This window comes from Salmo salar, chromosome 05 (assembly GCF_965601325.2).
Source record: "Salmo salar chromosome 05, fSalSal1, whole genome shotgun sequence".
In the NCBI taxonomy this organism is placed as follows: Eukaryota; Metazoa; Chordata; class Actinopteri; order Salmoniformes; family Salmonidae; genus Salmo; species Salmo salar.
The window spans coordinates 76,888,434-76,901,339 of NC_138295.1; the positions used below are offsets into that span (position 1 = coordinate 76,888,434).

The 12,906-nt window shown below is 43.4% G+C and overlaps 1 protein-coding gene across 2 annotated transcripts in view; it reads left to right on the plus strand.

Annotated features, from left to right (window-relative positions):
• Positions 1–12,906, plus strand: part of LOC106590740 (tripartite motif-containing protein 46) — a 32,234-nt gene continuing 19,328 nt past the window's right edge. The window contains exons 1-4 of one of the 2 annotated variants that reach the window (XM_082975592.1): positions 1–412; positions 1,979–2,237; positions 7,468–7,618; positions 8,679–8,877. In XM_082975592.1, coding sequence (XP_082831718.1) covers positions 353–412; positions 1,979–2,237; positions 7,468–7,618; positions 8,679–8,877 — 669 coding nt within the window. In that variant the 5' untranslated portion in view covers positions 1–352. The remainder of the gene's footprint in view (positions 413–1,978; positions 2,238–7,467; positions 7,619–8,678; positions 8,878–12,906) is intronic. The other variant, XM_082975593.1, reaches the window with a different exon arrangement.

Consider the following 12,906-nt stretch of genomic DNA (forward strand, 5'->3'; position numbering starts at 1 on the left):
CACACGCACACACACTAAGATAGAGCGAGAGAGAGAGCATTTGATCCTGTTTCACTCAGCAGAAATCACCACGCACGCTCTATCCCCCACTATTGAACATCACCTTATCAGCGCGAGCCCAGTGGAATGGGACAGAAGTCAACGCTGCGCACTCCAGACCATATACATCCGGTCAGACTAATATGCGATAGCCTATACCTTGGCTACATATGGTTGATTGACCAAGCTTTTAACGTTTTTCTTTATTCACCCTAGGACAACATATTTGAATATATTACTAGGCCTAGGCTACGATTGTGAATTTGACAGACCAGGCTACATTCGCATCGACACCGCGTTTTGATCCTAAAGGATGGCTGAAGCAGAACTACAGGCGTTTACGTCTATGATGGACGCACTCGTTCAAATCAGCGTAAGTGTGGTGATGATTAATTAGACCTATTTGTTTACCATAAATGTGATGTGGAGACTGGAGCCTATTTTGTTATTCTGTAGGCCACCAGACCTAGGCTATAGCAAACATAAATGTGTTAAGGTTACCTGTATTTCAACTGGCCGTTCAGAGAGAAATGCCTCAGCTAAGCTATATATATATAATGTTATTAATATTGCATAATGTTTTTAGTTAAACTGTGTTTTCAGCACGCCACGTAGGCTAGCCTATATAAGATATAGAGGCCTTCACATCCATTTTGGCATCAACATTTCATCATCCTTCATACATTATTCTTAGGCTATATTTTTCTTCAATGTGAAATGGTCTGCTTTTGTTCTTAGATTGACTAAAATTGAACCAGACATTCATTAATAAGTCTGAGCTATAAATTAGAAATGGGTGGTATTTGGCTCCAACACTTTGGCTTGACGCCAGCGGCTGGTCACTATTGGCTGGTTATTGACACACCTAGGTAGGAGGTAAAGGTGAAAGGAGGATTTAATAGATAGCCAATATATATATTTTTGAAGCCTATCGGTCGAATGCGTACCCCAGCATGCACAGACAAAAACAAGTGGTCCGATGATATGATTTGCTATCTCGCAACACCGTGAGCAGGGAACGGATGATGTTTGTCGCCATAGAAACGGGATTCAGGGAGCGCCAGCACGCGGCGGCGGTCTTGGCTCTCGCGCCACATAGGTGCAGAAACCCCCCAGAGCGCAGAAAGGAAAGGACCCGCTGACACCGGCTATTCTGGCCGAGCCAGGGAAAGAAAAACACATTGATAGACGAGAGAGAGAGGTGTAGTCATTCTTATTGAAGCCTAATCGATGTGAATGCAATTTTCCCGGTAGCCAGTAGCCTTGGCCTATCATGAATCCCATTGATATTTCTACATCCGGCCTAGGGAAGGTGAAGTCGACTAGACCTTGCCCGGTAATATAGCTTATTTTGTGCGTTGAAATCCAATTTAATGTAATTCATTGTTCCCATAAAATGAATCTCTTCTAACCATCATGGTGGCTTGTGTTAACTGAACTGAGGAAGGTTAGAATCAAGCAAATAGTTCTACAACAGAGCTATACTGGGTTTACATCATGCTGTTGGCCAGACAGAGCTGGAATGAAGTGATTAGACTCATATTTAAGGAGACTGGCTGTGGCGCCTTAGTCAGCCCTGGCCTGGGTATTTATACACACACACACACCTGCTTTCTCCTTTCATGTGTCCAACATAAATTCTAAACCAGGAATGGTTCAATAATGTAAGATGCTGTTTCTCTCTATCTCTCTCTCCCTCTCTCTTATCTCGTTCTCTCTCTCTCTCTCTCTCTCTCTCTCCTCTATTTAGAGCAGTTAAGTTATTCCTCTGCCTCATTCTCACTCCTGTTTTCACTTCCCCCTCTTTCCCCTCACACCCTCTCCCCTGCTCACTCACCCTTTATTTGCTTCCCCCCTCCCTGCTCCTCTAACTCCTCTCCCCATCTCTCTTCTATCTCCAACCCCTTATCCCCCCCTCCCTCCTTCTCTCCTCCTCCAGTCTAACATGAAGAGTATGGAGCGGGAGCTGCATTGCCCAGTGTGTACTGAGATGGTGAAGCAGCCCATCATCCTGCCGTGCCAGCACAGTGTGTGTCTGCTGTGTGCTGCTGAGGTGTTAATCCAGAGAGGATACCCTCCCCCAGACCTCCCCCCAGAGCCCAACTCCCCGGCCGCCTCCCCCAACACACGCTCCCCGCGCGGGGCACGCAGACCCCCGCCCAAGACCACCGACCGCCTGGACCGCGTCCTCAGACCAGGTGGGTTAACGTGTGTGTGAATGCTGATGTCGATCTCACTTGTGTGCCAGTGCCTGCAGATGAGAGTGACATCATCATCAGATCAGCATCTGACTTTGTTTTACTGGCCAGTGAAGATGGTTCATACCAAAGCCATATATATATATATATATATATATATATATATATATATATATATATATATATATATATATATATATATATACACTACCAGTCAAAAGTTTGGGGTCACTTAGAAATGTTCTTGTTTTTGAAAGAAAAGCACATTTTTTGTCCATTAAAATAACATCAAATTGATCAGAAATACAGTGTAGACATTGTTAATGTTGTAAATGACTATTGTAGCTGGAATCGGCAGAATATCTACATAGGCGTACATAGGGCCATTATCAGCAACCATCATTCCTGTGTTTCAATGGCACGTTGTGTTAGCTAATCCAAGCTTAACCTTTTCAAAGGCTAATTGATCATTAGAAAACCCTTTTGCAATTATGTTATCACAGCTAAAAACTGTTGTCCTGATTAAATATGCAATAAAACTGACCTTCTTTAGACTAGTTGAGTATCTGGAGAATCAGCATTTGTGGGTTCGATTACAGGCTCAAAATGTCCAGAAACAAAGAACCTTCTTCTGAAACTCGTCAAGTCTATTCTTGTTCTCTATGGCCAGGGCGTTACATATATACAGGGGGTACCAGTACAAAGTCAATGTGTGGGGGCACCGGTTAATTGAGGTAATTGAGGTAATATGTACATGTAGGTAGAGTTAAAGTGACTATGCATAGATTATAAACAGAGTAGCAGCAGCGTAAACGAGGGGTCTGGGTAGCCCTTTGATTAGCTGTTCAGGAGTGTTATGGCTTGGGGGTAGAAGCTGTTAAGAAGCCTTTTGAACCTCGACTTGGTGCTCCGGTACCGCTTGCCATGCGGTAGCAGAGAAAACAGTCTATGACTAGGGTGGCTGGAGTATTTGACAATTTTTAGGGCCTTCCTCTGACAACGCCTGGTATAGAGGTCCTGGATGGCAGGAAGCTTGGCCCCAGTGATGTACTGGGCCGTACGCACGACCCTCTGTAGTGCCTTGCGGTCGGAGGCCGAGCAGTTGCCATACCAGGCAGTGATGCAACCAGTCAGGATGAATCATGTAGTAAGCAAAAAAGTGTTAAACAAATCAAAAATATATTTTATATTTCAGATTCTTCAAAGTAGCTACCCTTTGCGTTGATGACAGCTTTGCACACTCTTGGCATTCTCCCAACCAGCTTCACCTGGAATGCTTTCCCAACAGTCTAGAAGGAGTTCCCACATATGCTGAGCACTTGTTGGCTGCTTTTCCTTCACTCTGCGGTCCAACTCATCCCGAACCGTCTAAATTGGGTTGAGGTCATCACTCTCCTTCTTAGTCAAATAGTCCTTACACAGTCTGGAGGTGTGTTGGGTCATTGTCCTGTTGAAAAACAAATAATAGTCCCACTAAGTGCAAAACAGATGGGATGGCATATTGCTGCAGAATGCCGTGGTAGCCATGCTGATTAAGTGTGCCTTGAATTCTAAATAAATCACAGACAGTGTCACATGCAAAGCACCATCACACCTCCTCCACACATACGGAGATCATCCGTTCACCTACTCTGCGTCTCACAAAGACACGGCGGTTGGTAACAAAAATCCCAAATTTGGACTCTGTCAAGTGTCAGTGTGCAGCGGGTAGGACGGAGTCAGGCGCAGGACACAGAACTGAGTAAAAAAACTTCCTTTACTCGAATAAAACAACAAAATAATTCCACGCAGGGAAACACACCAGCTCACAGAAATCTCGACCACTTAACAACGAACAAACACGCACAAAAACCATGGGGAAAACAGAGGGTTAAATAATGAACATGTAATTGGGGAATTGAAACCAGGTGTGTTAGACAAAGACAAAACGAAAGGAAAATTAAAAGTTGATCGGCAATGGCTAGAAGACCGGTGACGTGGACCGCCGCTCGCCGCCGGAACAAGGAGAGGGACCGACTTCGGCGGAAGTCGTGACAGACTCATCAGACCAAAGGACAGATTTCCACCGGTCTAATGTCCATTGCTCGTGTTTCTTGGCCCAAGCAAGTCTCTTCTTATTATTGGTGTCCTTTAGTAGGGGTTTCTTTGCAGCAATTTGACCATGAAGGCCTGATTCACGCAGTCTCCTCTGAACAGTTGATGTTGAGATGTGTCTGCTACTTGAACTCTGCGAAGCATTTATTTGGGCTGCAATCTGAGGCTGGTAACTCTAATGAACTTATCCTCTGCAGCAGAGGTACCTCTGGGTCTTCCTTTCCTGTGGCGGTTCTCATGAGAGCCAGTTTCTTCATAGCCCTTGATGTTTTTTGCGACTGCACTTCAAGAAACTTTCAAAGTTCTTGAAGTTTTCCGGATTGACTAACCTTCAAGTATTAAAGTAATGATGGACTGTCATTTGTCTTTGCTTATTTGAGCTGTTCTTGCCATAATATGGACTTGGTATTTTACCAAATAGGGCTATCTTCTGTATACCACCTCTACCTTGTCACAACACAACTGATCGGCTCAAACACATTAAGAAGGAAATAAATTCCACACATTAACTTTTAATAAAGCACACCTGTTAATTGAAATGCATTCCAGGTGACTACCTCATGAAGCTGGTTGAGAGAATGCCAAGAGTGTGAAAAGCTGTCATTAAGGCAAAGGGTGGGTACTTTGAAGAATCTCAAATATTAAATATATTTTGATTTGTTTAACACTTTTTTGGTTACTACATGATTCCATATGTGTTATTTGATAGTTTTGATGTCTTCACTATTATTCTACATTGTAGAAAATAGTAAAAATAAAGAAAAACCCTTGAATGAGTAGGTGTGTCTAAAAGTTTGACTGGAACTGTATATCAAACAGTTCGGCCAGGTTTTAGAACATCTGCCATGTTAGCGTATTTATTCTCTAAATGTTGATGATGTAACAATATGAGAGCTCCTCCTATAGTTCCCTATGAAATGACCTGCTGTAAACAAACAAAACAGAACTGTGAATTTAAAATACGTTTTTATTGATTACCATTCTGCATAATGTGCATCCAAGTCTGTACAGTGTTGGTGTGTCTTCGTTGGTTTTGAAAAAATAAAAAACACAATTTGGAAGTGTCAATTATCACTTACCAATAGCCATAGTTGAAGTCGGAAGTTTACATACACCTTAGCCAAATACATTCAAACTCAGTTTTTCACAATTCCTGACATTTAATCCTAGTAAAAATTCCCTGTCTTAGGTCAGTTAGGATCACCACTTTATTTTAAGAATGTGAAATGTCAGAATAATAGTAGAGAGAATTATTTATTTCATCTTTTATTTCTTTCATCACATTCCCAGTGGGTCAGAAGTTTACATAAACTCAATTAGTATTTGGTAGCATTGCCTTTAAATTGTTTATCTTGGGTCAAACGTTTCAGGTAGCCTTCCAAAAGCTAACCACAATAAGTTGGGTGAATTTTGGCCCATTCCTCCTGACAGAGCTGGTGTAACTGAGTCAGGTTTGTAGGCCTGATTGCTCGCACACGCTTTTTCAGTTCTGCCCACAAATTTTCTATTGGATTGAGGTCAGGGCTTTGTGATGGCAACTCCAATACCTTGACTTTGTTGTACTTAAGCCATTTTGCCACAACTTTGGAAGTATGCTTGGGGTCATTGCTGTTATTCTGAGATTGATTTGCACTTTTCGCACCAAAGTACGTCCATCTCTAGGAGACAGAACGTGTCTCCTTCCTGAGCGGTATGGCGGCTGCGTGGTCCCATGGTGTTTATACTTGCGTACTATTGTTTGTACAGACGAACGTGGTACCTTCAGGCGTTTGGAAATTGCTCCCAAGGATGAACCAGACTTGTGGAGGTCAACAATTTGTTTTCTGAGCTCTTTGCTGAATTCTTTTGATTTTCCCATGATGTCAAGCAGAGGTACTGAGTTTGAAGGAGGCCTTGAAATACATCCACAGGTACACCTCCAATTGACTCAAATTATGTCAATTAGCCTATCAGAAGCTTCTAAAGCCATGACATCATTTTCTGGAATTTTCCAAGCTGTTTAAAGGCACAGTCAACTTAGTGTATGTAAACTTCTGACCCACTGGAATTGTGATACAGTGAATTATAAGTGAAATAATCTGTCTGTAAACAATTGTTGGAAAAACTACTTGTGTCATGGACAAAGTAGATGTCCTAACCGACTTGCCAAAACTATAGTTTGTTAACAAGACATTCGTGGAGTGGTTGAAAAATGAGTTTTAATGACTCCAACCTAAGTGTATGTAAACTTCCGACTTCAACTGTATGTAGGAGAAAGAGTCGCTCTCGGAACATTCAACTGCAATGGCCCAACTCTCTATATACACAGAGTATACTAAACATTAGGAACCCCCTTTTGCCCTCAGAACAGCCTTTAATTCAAGGTGTCGAAAGCATTTCACTTGGATGCTGGTCCGTGTTGACTCCAATGCTTTCCACAGTTGTGTCAAGTTGGCTGGATGTCCTTTGGGTGGTGGACCATTCTTGAATCACACAGGAAACTGTTCAGCGTAAAAACCCAGAAACGTTGCAGTTCTTGACACAAACTGGTGCGCCTGACACCTACTACCATACCCCGTTTAAAGGCACTTAAATCTTTTGTCTTGCTCATGCACCCTCTGGATGGCACACATACACAATCCATGTCTCAATTGTCTCAAGGATTACAATCCTTCTTTAACCTGTCTCCTCCCCTTCATCTACACTGATTGAAGTGGATTTAACAAGTGACATCAATAAGGGATCATATCTTTCACCTGGATTCACCTGTTCAGTCTATGTCAGGGAATGAGCAGGTGTTCCTAATGTTTTGTAGATGCAGTGTATATGACTGGTTCATACATCACAACACTTCAAAGACACATGAAATGTTCATATGACATATTTATTATTTATGTTGAGAGAGAGTTGGGGGGCAGTAGAGTGTGTGTGTGTGTGTGTGTGTGTGTGTGTTTGAACTAGCAGGTGTTCTAGGTGTGAAGCAGCCGTTTCTGTCTGTGTCAGCATGTAGTGTGCAGTGCAGTCAGGGGATAGAAAAGTATGGCTGTAGTTCTATCAAACTGTGTTGGAACTATCACACTCATACTGATTACTTTCTGTCTCCTCTCTCCCTCTCCAAACGTACCCCCTCCTCTCCCCTCCTCCCCCCACCTCTCAGGTTTTGGGACGTACCCTGGGCGTCGTCGTAAGGACATGTCTCCTGCCCCCATGCTGTTCCCCTGTCCGTCCTGTCACAAAGAGGTGGAGCTGGGGGAGAGAGGACTGACCGATTGCCTCAGGAATCTCACCTTGGAACGCATCGTAGAGAGGTACACACACACACACACACACACACACACACACACACACACACACACACACACACACACACACACAGATAAACGGACAGACAGACAGACAAACAGACACGTAGAGAGAGTTGCTCACTTACTTACAGAGGAATGTAGGTTCTGAACCAATCCTGCAGGAAAAAAAGATAAGCACAGAAAGAAGGAAAAGTCAATAGTGCTTTATAAATGGGACAGAAAATCATTGTTTTTGGTATGGGGAGAATCCCCCCCCCCGAAGCTGGGCCTAACGAGCTGAGTGTGTGGGAACTGGGAAGCTGAGGTGACTTCATAATTCACACGAACATCAAATGGACTTTCTGAACAACAAGTTGAAGTTCTGAATGCTTCAAGAGACAAACACATAGACATTGTGATTCTCATAAATAGCCTCCTTTCCTTGTTTTCTTTCCTTCATTAGTAGTGATCTGAAAAAGAGGAAGAGAGGAGGCCTTTATAGACTACTGAGATTCACAGAGAGAGGATGGAAGAGAGATTTGGGAGAGGTATAGGGAGAGAGTAGGAAAGAATTGGGATGAAAGAGAGAGAGAAGGAGGGAGGGAGAATAGCCATTGTTGTTTGAGAGGAGTTTGCAGCAGCTGCTCTCTCTCTCCCCTGGAGGATGGGTTGTCTCTGTCAGTAAAGCGTGACTGGGCATGTTGAGAGTCCATAGCTCACTGGAAGTAGAAACAGTGCAGTCTGCAGGAACACAGAACACAGCTGAAGGATCCAGGTCAGGAAGTTGGATAACATTTAAAACAACATACATCTGAAAGCAGAGCAGAAGAGGACAGAACAGAACGTACAGTACCACATTTAGCTCATTCCCCCTCTCTTTCTCACCTCTCATCCCCCCTTCCTAATTTACCTAACCCACGTCCAATCTCTCTCTCTCTCTCTCTCTCTCTCTCTCTCTCTCTCTCTACAGTGATCTTGGACAGTGACATCATTATGGCTTAATGTTGCTCTGTGTTCTCTCACTCTCCTCTTTTTGTATCAACCCCCACCCTCTCCACTGTTTCTCCCCCCTGTCTGCCTCCAGGTACAGACACACAGTGAGCCTGGGCAGCGTGGCTATAATGTGTGGCTTCTGTAAGGCTCCTCAGTCCTTGGAGGCCACTAAGGGCTGTGCTGACTGCAGGTCCAACTTCTGCAACGAGTGTTTCAAGCTCTACCACCCCTGGGGTACGCTCCGCTCCCAGCACGAACACATACTGCCCACCAACAACTTCAGACCCAAGGTATGTGTGTGTGTGTGTGTGTGTGTGTGTGTGTGTGTGTGTGTGTGTGTGTGTGTGTGTGTGTGTGTGTGTGTGTGTGTGTGTGTGTGTGTTTACGTAGTATTTGGGGGTGTATGTAAGGGTTAACTATGTTCATGAAATTGCTGTTTTTGTCCTGTATTTCCCTCTTCTCTGTATCTATAACTATCTCTATAACTTCTTTACCTGTTTCATCTACAGTACCTGTCTCTTTCTCTCTTCACCTGTTTCCTCTACAGTCACTATCTCTATAACTTCTTTACCTGTTTCATCTACAGTACCTGTCTCTTTCTCTCTTCACCTGTTTCCTCTACAGTCACTATCTCTATAACTTCTTTACCTGTTTCATCTACAGTACCTGTCTCTTTCTCTCTTCACCTGTTTCCTCTACAGTCACTATCTCTATAACTTCTTTACCTGTTTCATCTACAGTACCTGTCTCTTTCTCTCTTCACCTGTTTCCTCTACAGTCACTATCTCTATAACTTCTTTACCTGTTTCATCTACAGTACCTCTCTCTCTTTCTCTCTTCACCTGTTTCCTCTACAGTCACTATCTCTATAACTTCTTTGTCTGTTTCATCTGCAGTACCTCTCTCTCTCATTCACCTGTTTCCTCTACAGTCACTATCTCTATAACTTATTTAGCTGTTTCCTCTACAGTCACTATCTCTATAACGTCTTTACCTGTTTCCTCTACAGTCACTATCTCTATAACTTCTTTACCTGTTTCATCTACAATACCTCTCTCTCTCTCCTTACCTATTTCATCTACAGTCACTATCTCTATAACTTCTTTACCTGTTTCATCTGCAGTACCTCTCTCTCTTCTTCACCTGTTTCCTCTACAGTCACTATCTCTATAACTTCTTTAACTGTTTCCTCTACAGTCACTATCTCTATAACTTCTTTACCTGTTTCATCTACAGTACCTCTCTCTCTCCTCCACCTGTTTCCTCTACAGTCACTATCTCTATAACTTCTTCACCTGTTTCCTCTACAGTCACTATCTCTATAACTTCTTCACCTGTTTCCTCTACAGTCTCTATCTCTATAACTTCTTCATCTGTTTCCTCCACAGTACCTCCCTCTCTCTCTCTCTTCACCTGTTTCCTCTACAGTGCCTCTCTCTTTCTCCTTCACCACCTGTTTCCTCTACAGTACCTCTCTCTCTGGCCTGCACCTGTTTCCTCCACAGTACCACTCTCTGGCCTTCACATGTTTCATCTACAATACCTTCACATGTTTCATCTACAATCTCTATAACTTCTTTACCTGTTTCATCTACAATACCTCTCTCTCTCTCCTCACCTGTTTCATCTACAGTCACTATCTCTATAACTTCTTTACCTGTTTCATCCGCAGTACCTCTCTCTCTCCTAAACCTGTTTCCTCTACAGTCACTATCTCTATAACTTCTTTACCTGTTTCATCTACAGTACTTCTCTCTCTCCTCACCTGTTTCCTCTACAGTCACTATCTCTATAACTTCTTTACCTGTTTCCTCTACAGTCACTATCTCTATAACGTCTTTACCTGTTTCATCTACAGTCACTATCTCTATAACTTCTTCATCTGTTTCCTCTACAGTACCTCTCACTCTCTCTCTATTTTTCTCTTCACCAGTGTCCTCTACAGTCACTCTCTCTCTCTCCTCTACCTGTTTCATTTACATTTGACATTTAAGTCATTTAGCAGACGCTCTTATCCAGAGCGACTTACAAATTGATGCATTCACCTTATGATATCCAGTGGAACAACCACTTTACAATAGTGCATCTAAATCTTTTAACCTTTTACATCTAGACGTTCCGCTAGCGGAACACCTGCTCCAATAGCCAATGATGGGCGTGGCGCGAATTACAAATTCCTCAAAAATACAAAAACTTCAATTTTTCAAACATATGACTATTTTACACCATTTTAAAGACAAGACTCTCCTTTATCTAACCACACTGTCCGATTTCAAAAAGGCTTTACAACGAAAGCAAAACATTAGATTATGTCAGCAGAGTACCCAGCCAGAAATAATCAGACACCCATTTTTCAAGCTAGCATATAATGTCACATAAATCCAAACCACAGCTAAATGCAGCACTAACCTTTGATGATCTTCATCAGATGACACCCCTAGGACATTATGTTATACAATACATGCATGTTTAGTTCAATCAAGTTCATATTTATATCAAAAACCAGCTTTTTACATTAGCATGTGACGTTCAGAACTAGCATACCCCCCGCAAACTTCCGGTGAATTTACTAAATTACTCACGATAAACGTTCACAAAAAACATAACAATTATTTTAAGAATTATAGATACAGAACTCCTCTATGCACTCGCTATGTCCGATTTTAAAATAGCTTTTCGGTGAAAGCACATTTTGCAATATTCTCAGTAGATAGCCCGGCATCACAGGGCTAGCTATTTAGACACCCAGCAAGTTTAGCACTCACCAAAGTCAGATTTACTATAAGAAAAATGTTATTACCTTTGCTGTTCTTCGTCAGAATGCACTCCCAGGACTTCTACTTCAATAACAAATGTTGGTTTGGTCCCAAATAATCCATTGTTATATCCAAATAGCGGCGTTTTGTTCGTGCGTTCAAGACACTATCCGAATGGTAAATAAGGGTGACGAGCACGACGCATTTCGTGACAAAAAAATTCTAAATATTCCATTACCGTACTTTGAAGCATGTCAGCCGCTGTTTAAAATCAAATTTTATGCAATTTTTCTCGTAAAAAAGCGATAATATTCCGACCGGGAATCTGCGTTTAGGTAAAAAGACGAAAGAAAATAAAGCATGGGGTCGACTCGTGCATGCGCCTAAGCCCATTGTCCTCTGATCGGCCACTTACCAAAGGCGATAATGTGTTTCAGCCAGAGGCTGCCTCGATATCATTCAGCTTTTTCCCGGGTTCTGAGAGCCTATGGGAGCCGTAGGAAGTGTCACGTTACAGCAAAGATCCTCAGTCTTCAATAAAAAGAGCCAAGATGAACAAGAACTTGTCAGACAGGTCACTTCCTGTATGGAATCTTCTCAGGTTTTTGCCTGCCATATGAGTTCTGTTATACTCACAGACACCATTCAAACAGTTTTAGAAACTTTAGGGTGTTTTCTATCCAAAGCCAATAATTATATGCATATTCTATTTTCTGGGCAGGAGTAATAATCAGATTAAATCGGGTACGTTTTTTTATCCGGCCGTGAAAATACTGCCCCCTAGCCATATCAGGTTAAGGGGGGGGGGGGGGTTTTAGAAGGATTACTTTATCCTATCCTAGGTATTCCTTAAAGAGGTGGGGTTGGGTTTCAGGTGTCTCCGGAAGGTGGTGATTGACTCCGCTGTCCTGGCGTCGTGAGGGAGCTTGTTCCACCATTGGGGTGCCAGAGCAGCGAACAGTTTTGACTGGGCTGAGCGGGAACTGTGCTTCCTCAGAGGTAGGGAGGCGAGCAGGCCAGAGGTGGATGAACACAGTGCCCTTGTTTGGGTGTAGGGCCTGATCAGAGCCTGAAGGTACGGAGGTGCCGTTCCCCTCACAGCTCCGTAGGCAAGCACCATGGTCTTGTAGCGGATGCAAGCTTCAACTGGAAGCCAGTGGAGAGAGCGGAGGAGCGGGGTGACGTGAGAGAACTTGGGAAGGTTGAACACCAGACGGGCTGCGGCGTTCTGGATGAGTTGTAGGGGTTTAATGGCACAGGCAGGGAGCCCAGCCAACAGCGAGTTGCAGTAATCCAGACGGGAGATGACAAGTGCCTGGATTAGGACCTGCGCCGCTTCCTGTGTGAGGCAGGGTCGTACTCTGCGAATGTTGTAGAGCATGAACCTACAGGATCGGGTCACCGCCTTGATGTTAGTGGAGAACAACAGGGTGTTGTCCAGGGTCACGCCAAGGTTCTTAGCACTCTGGGAGGAGGACACAATGGAGTTGTCAACCGTGATGGCGAGATCATGGAACGGGCAGTCCTTCCCCGGGAGGAAGAGCAGCTCCGTCTTGCAGAGGT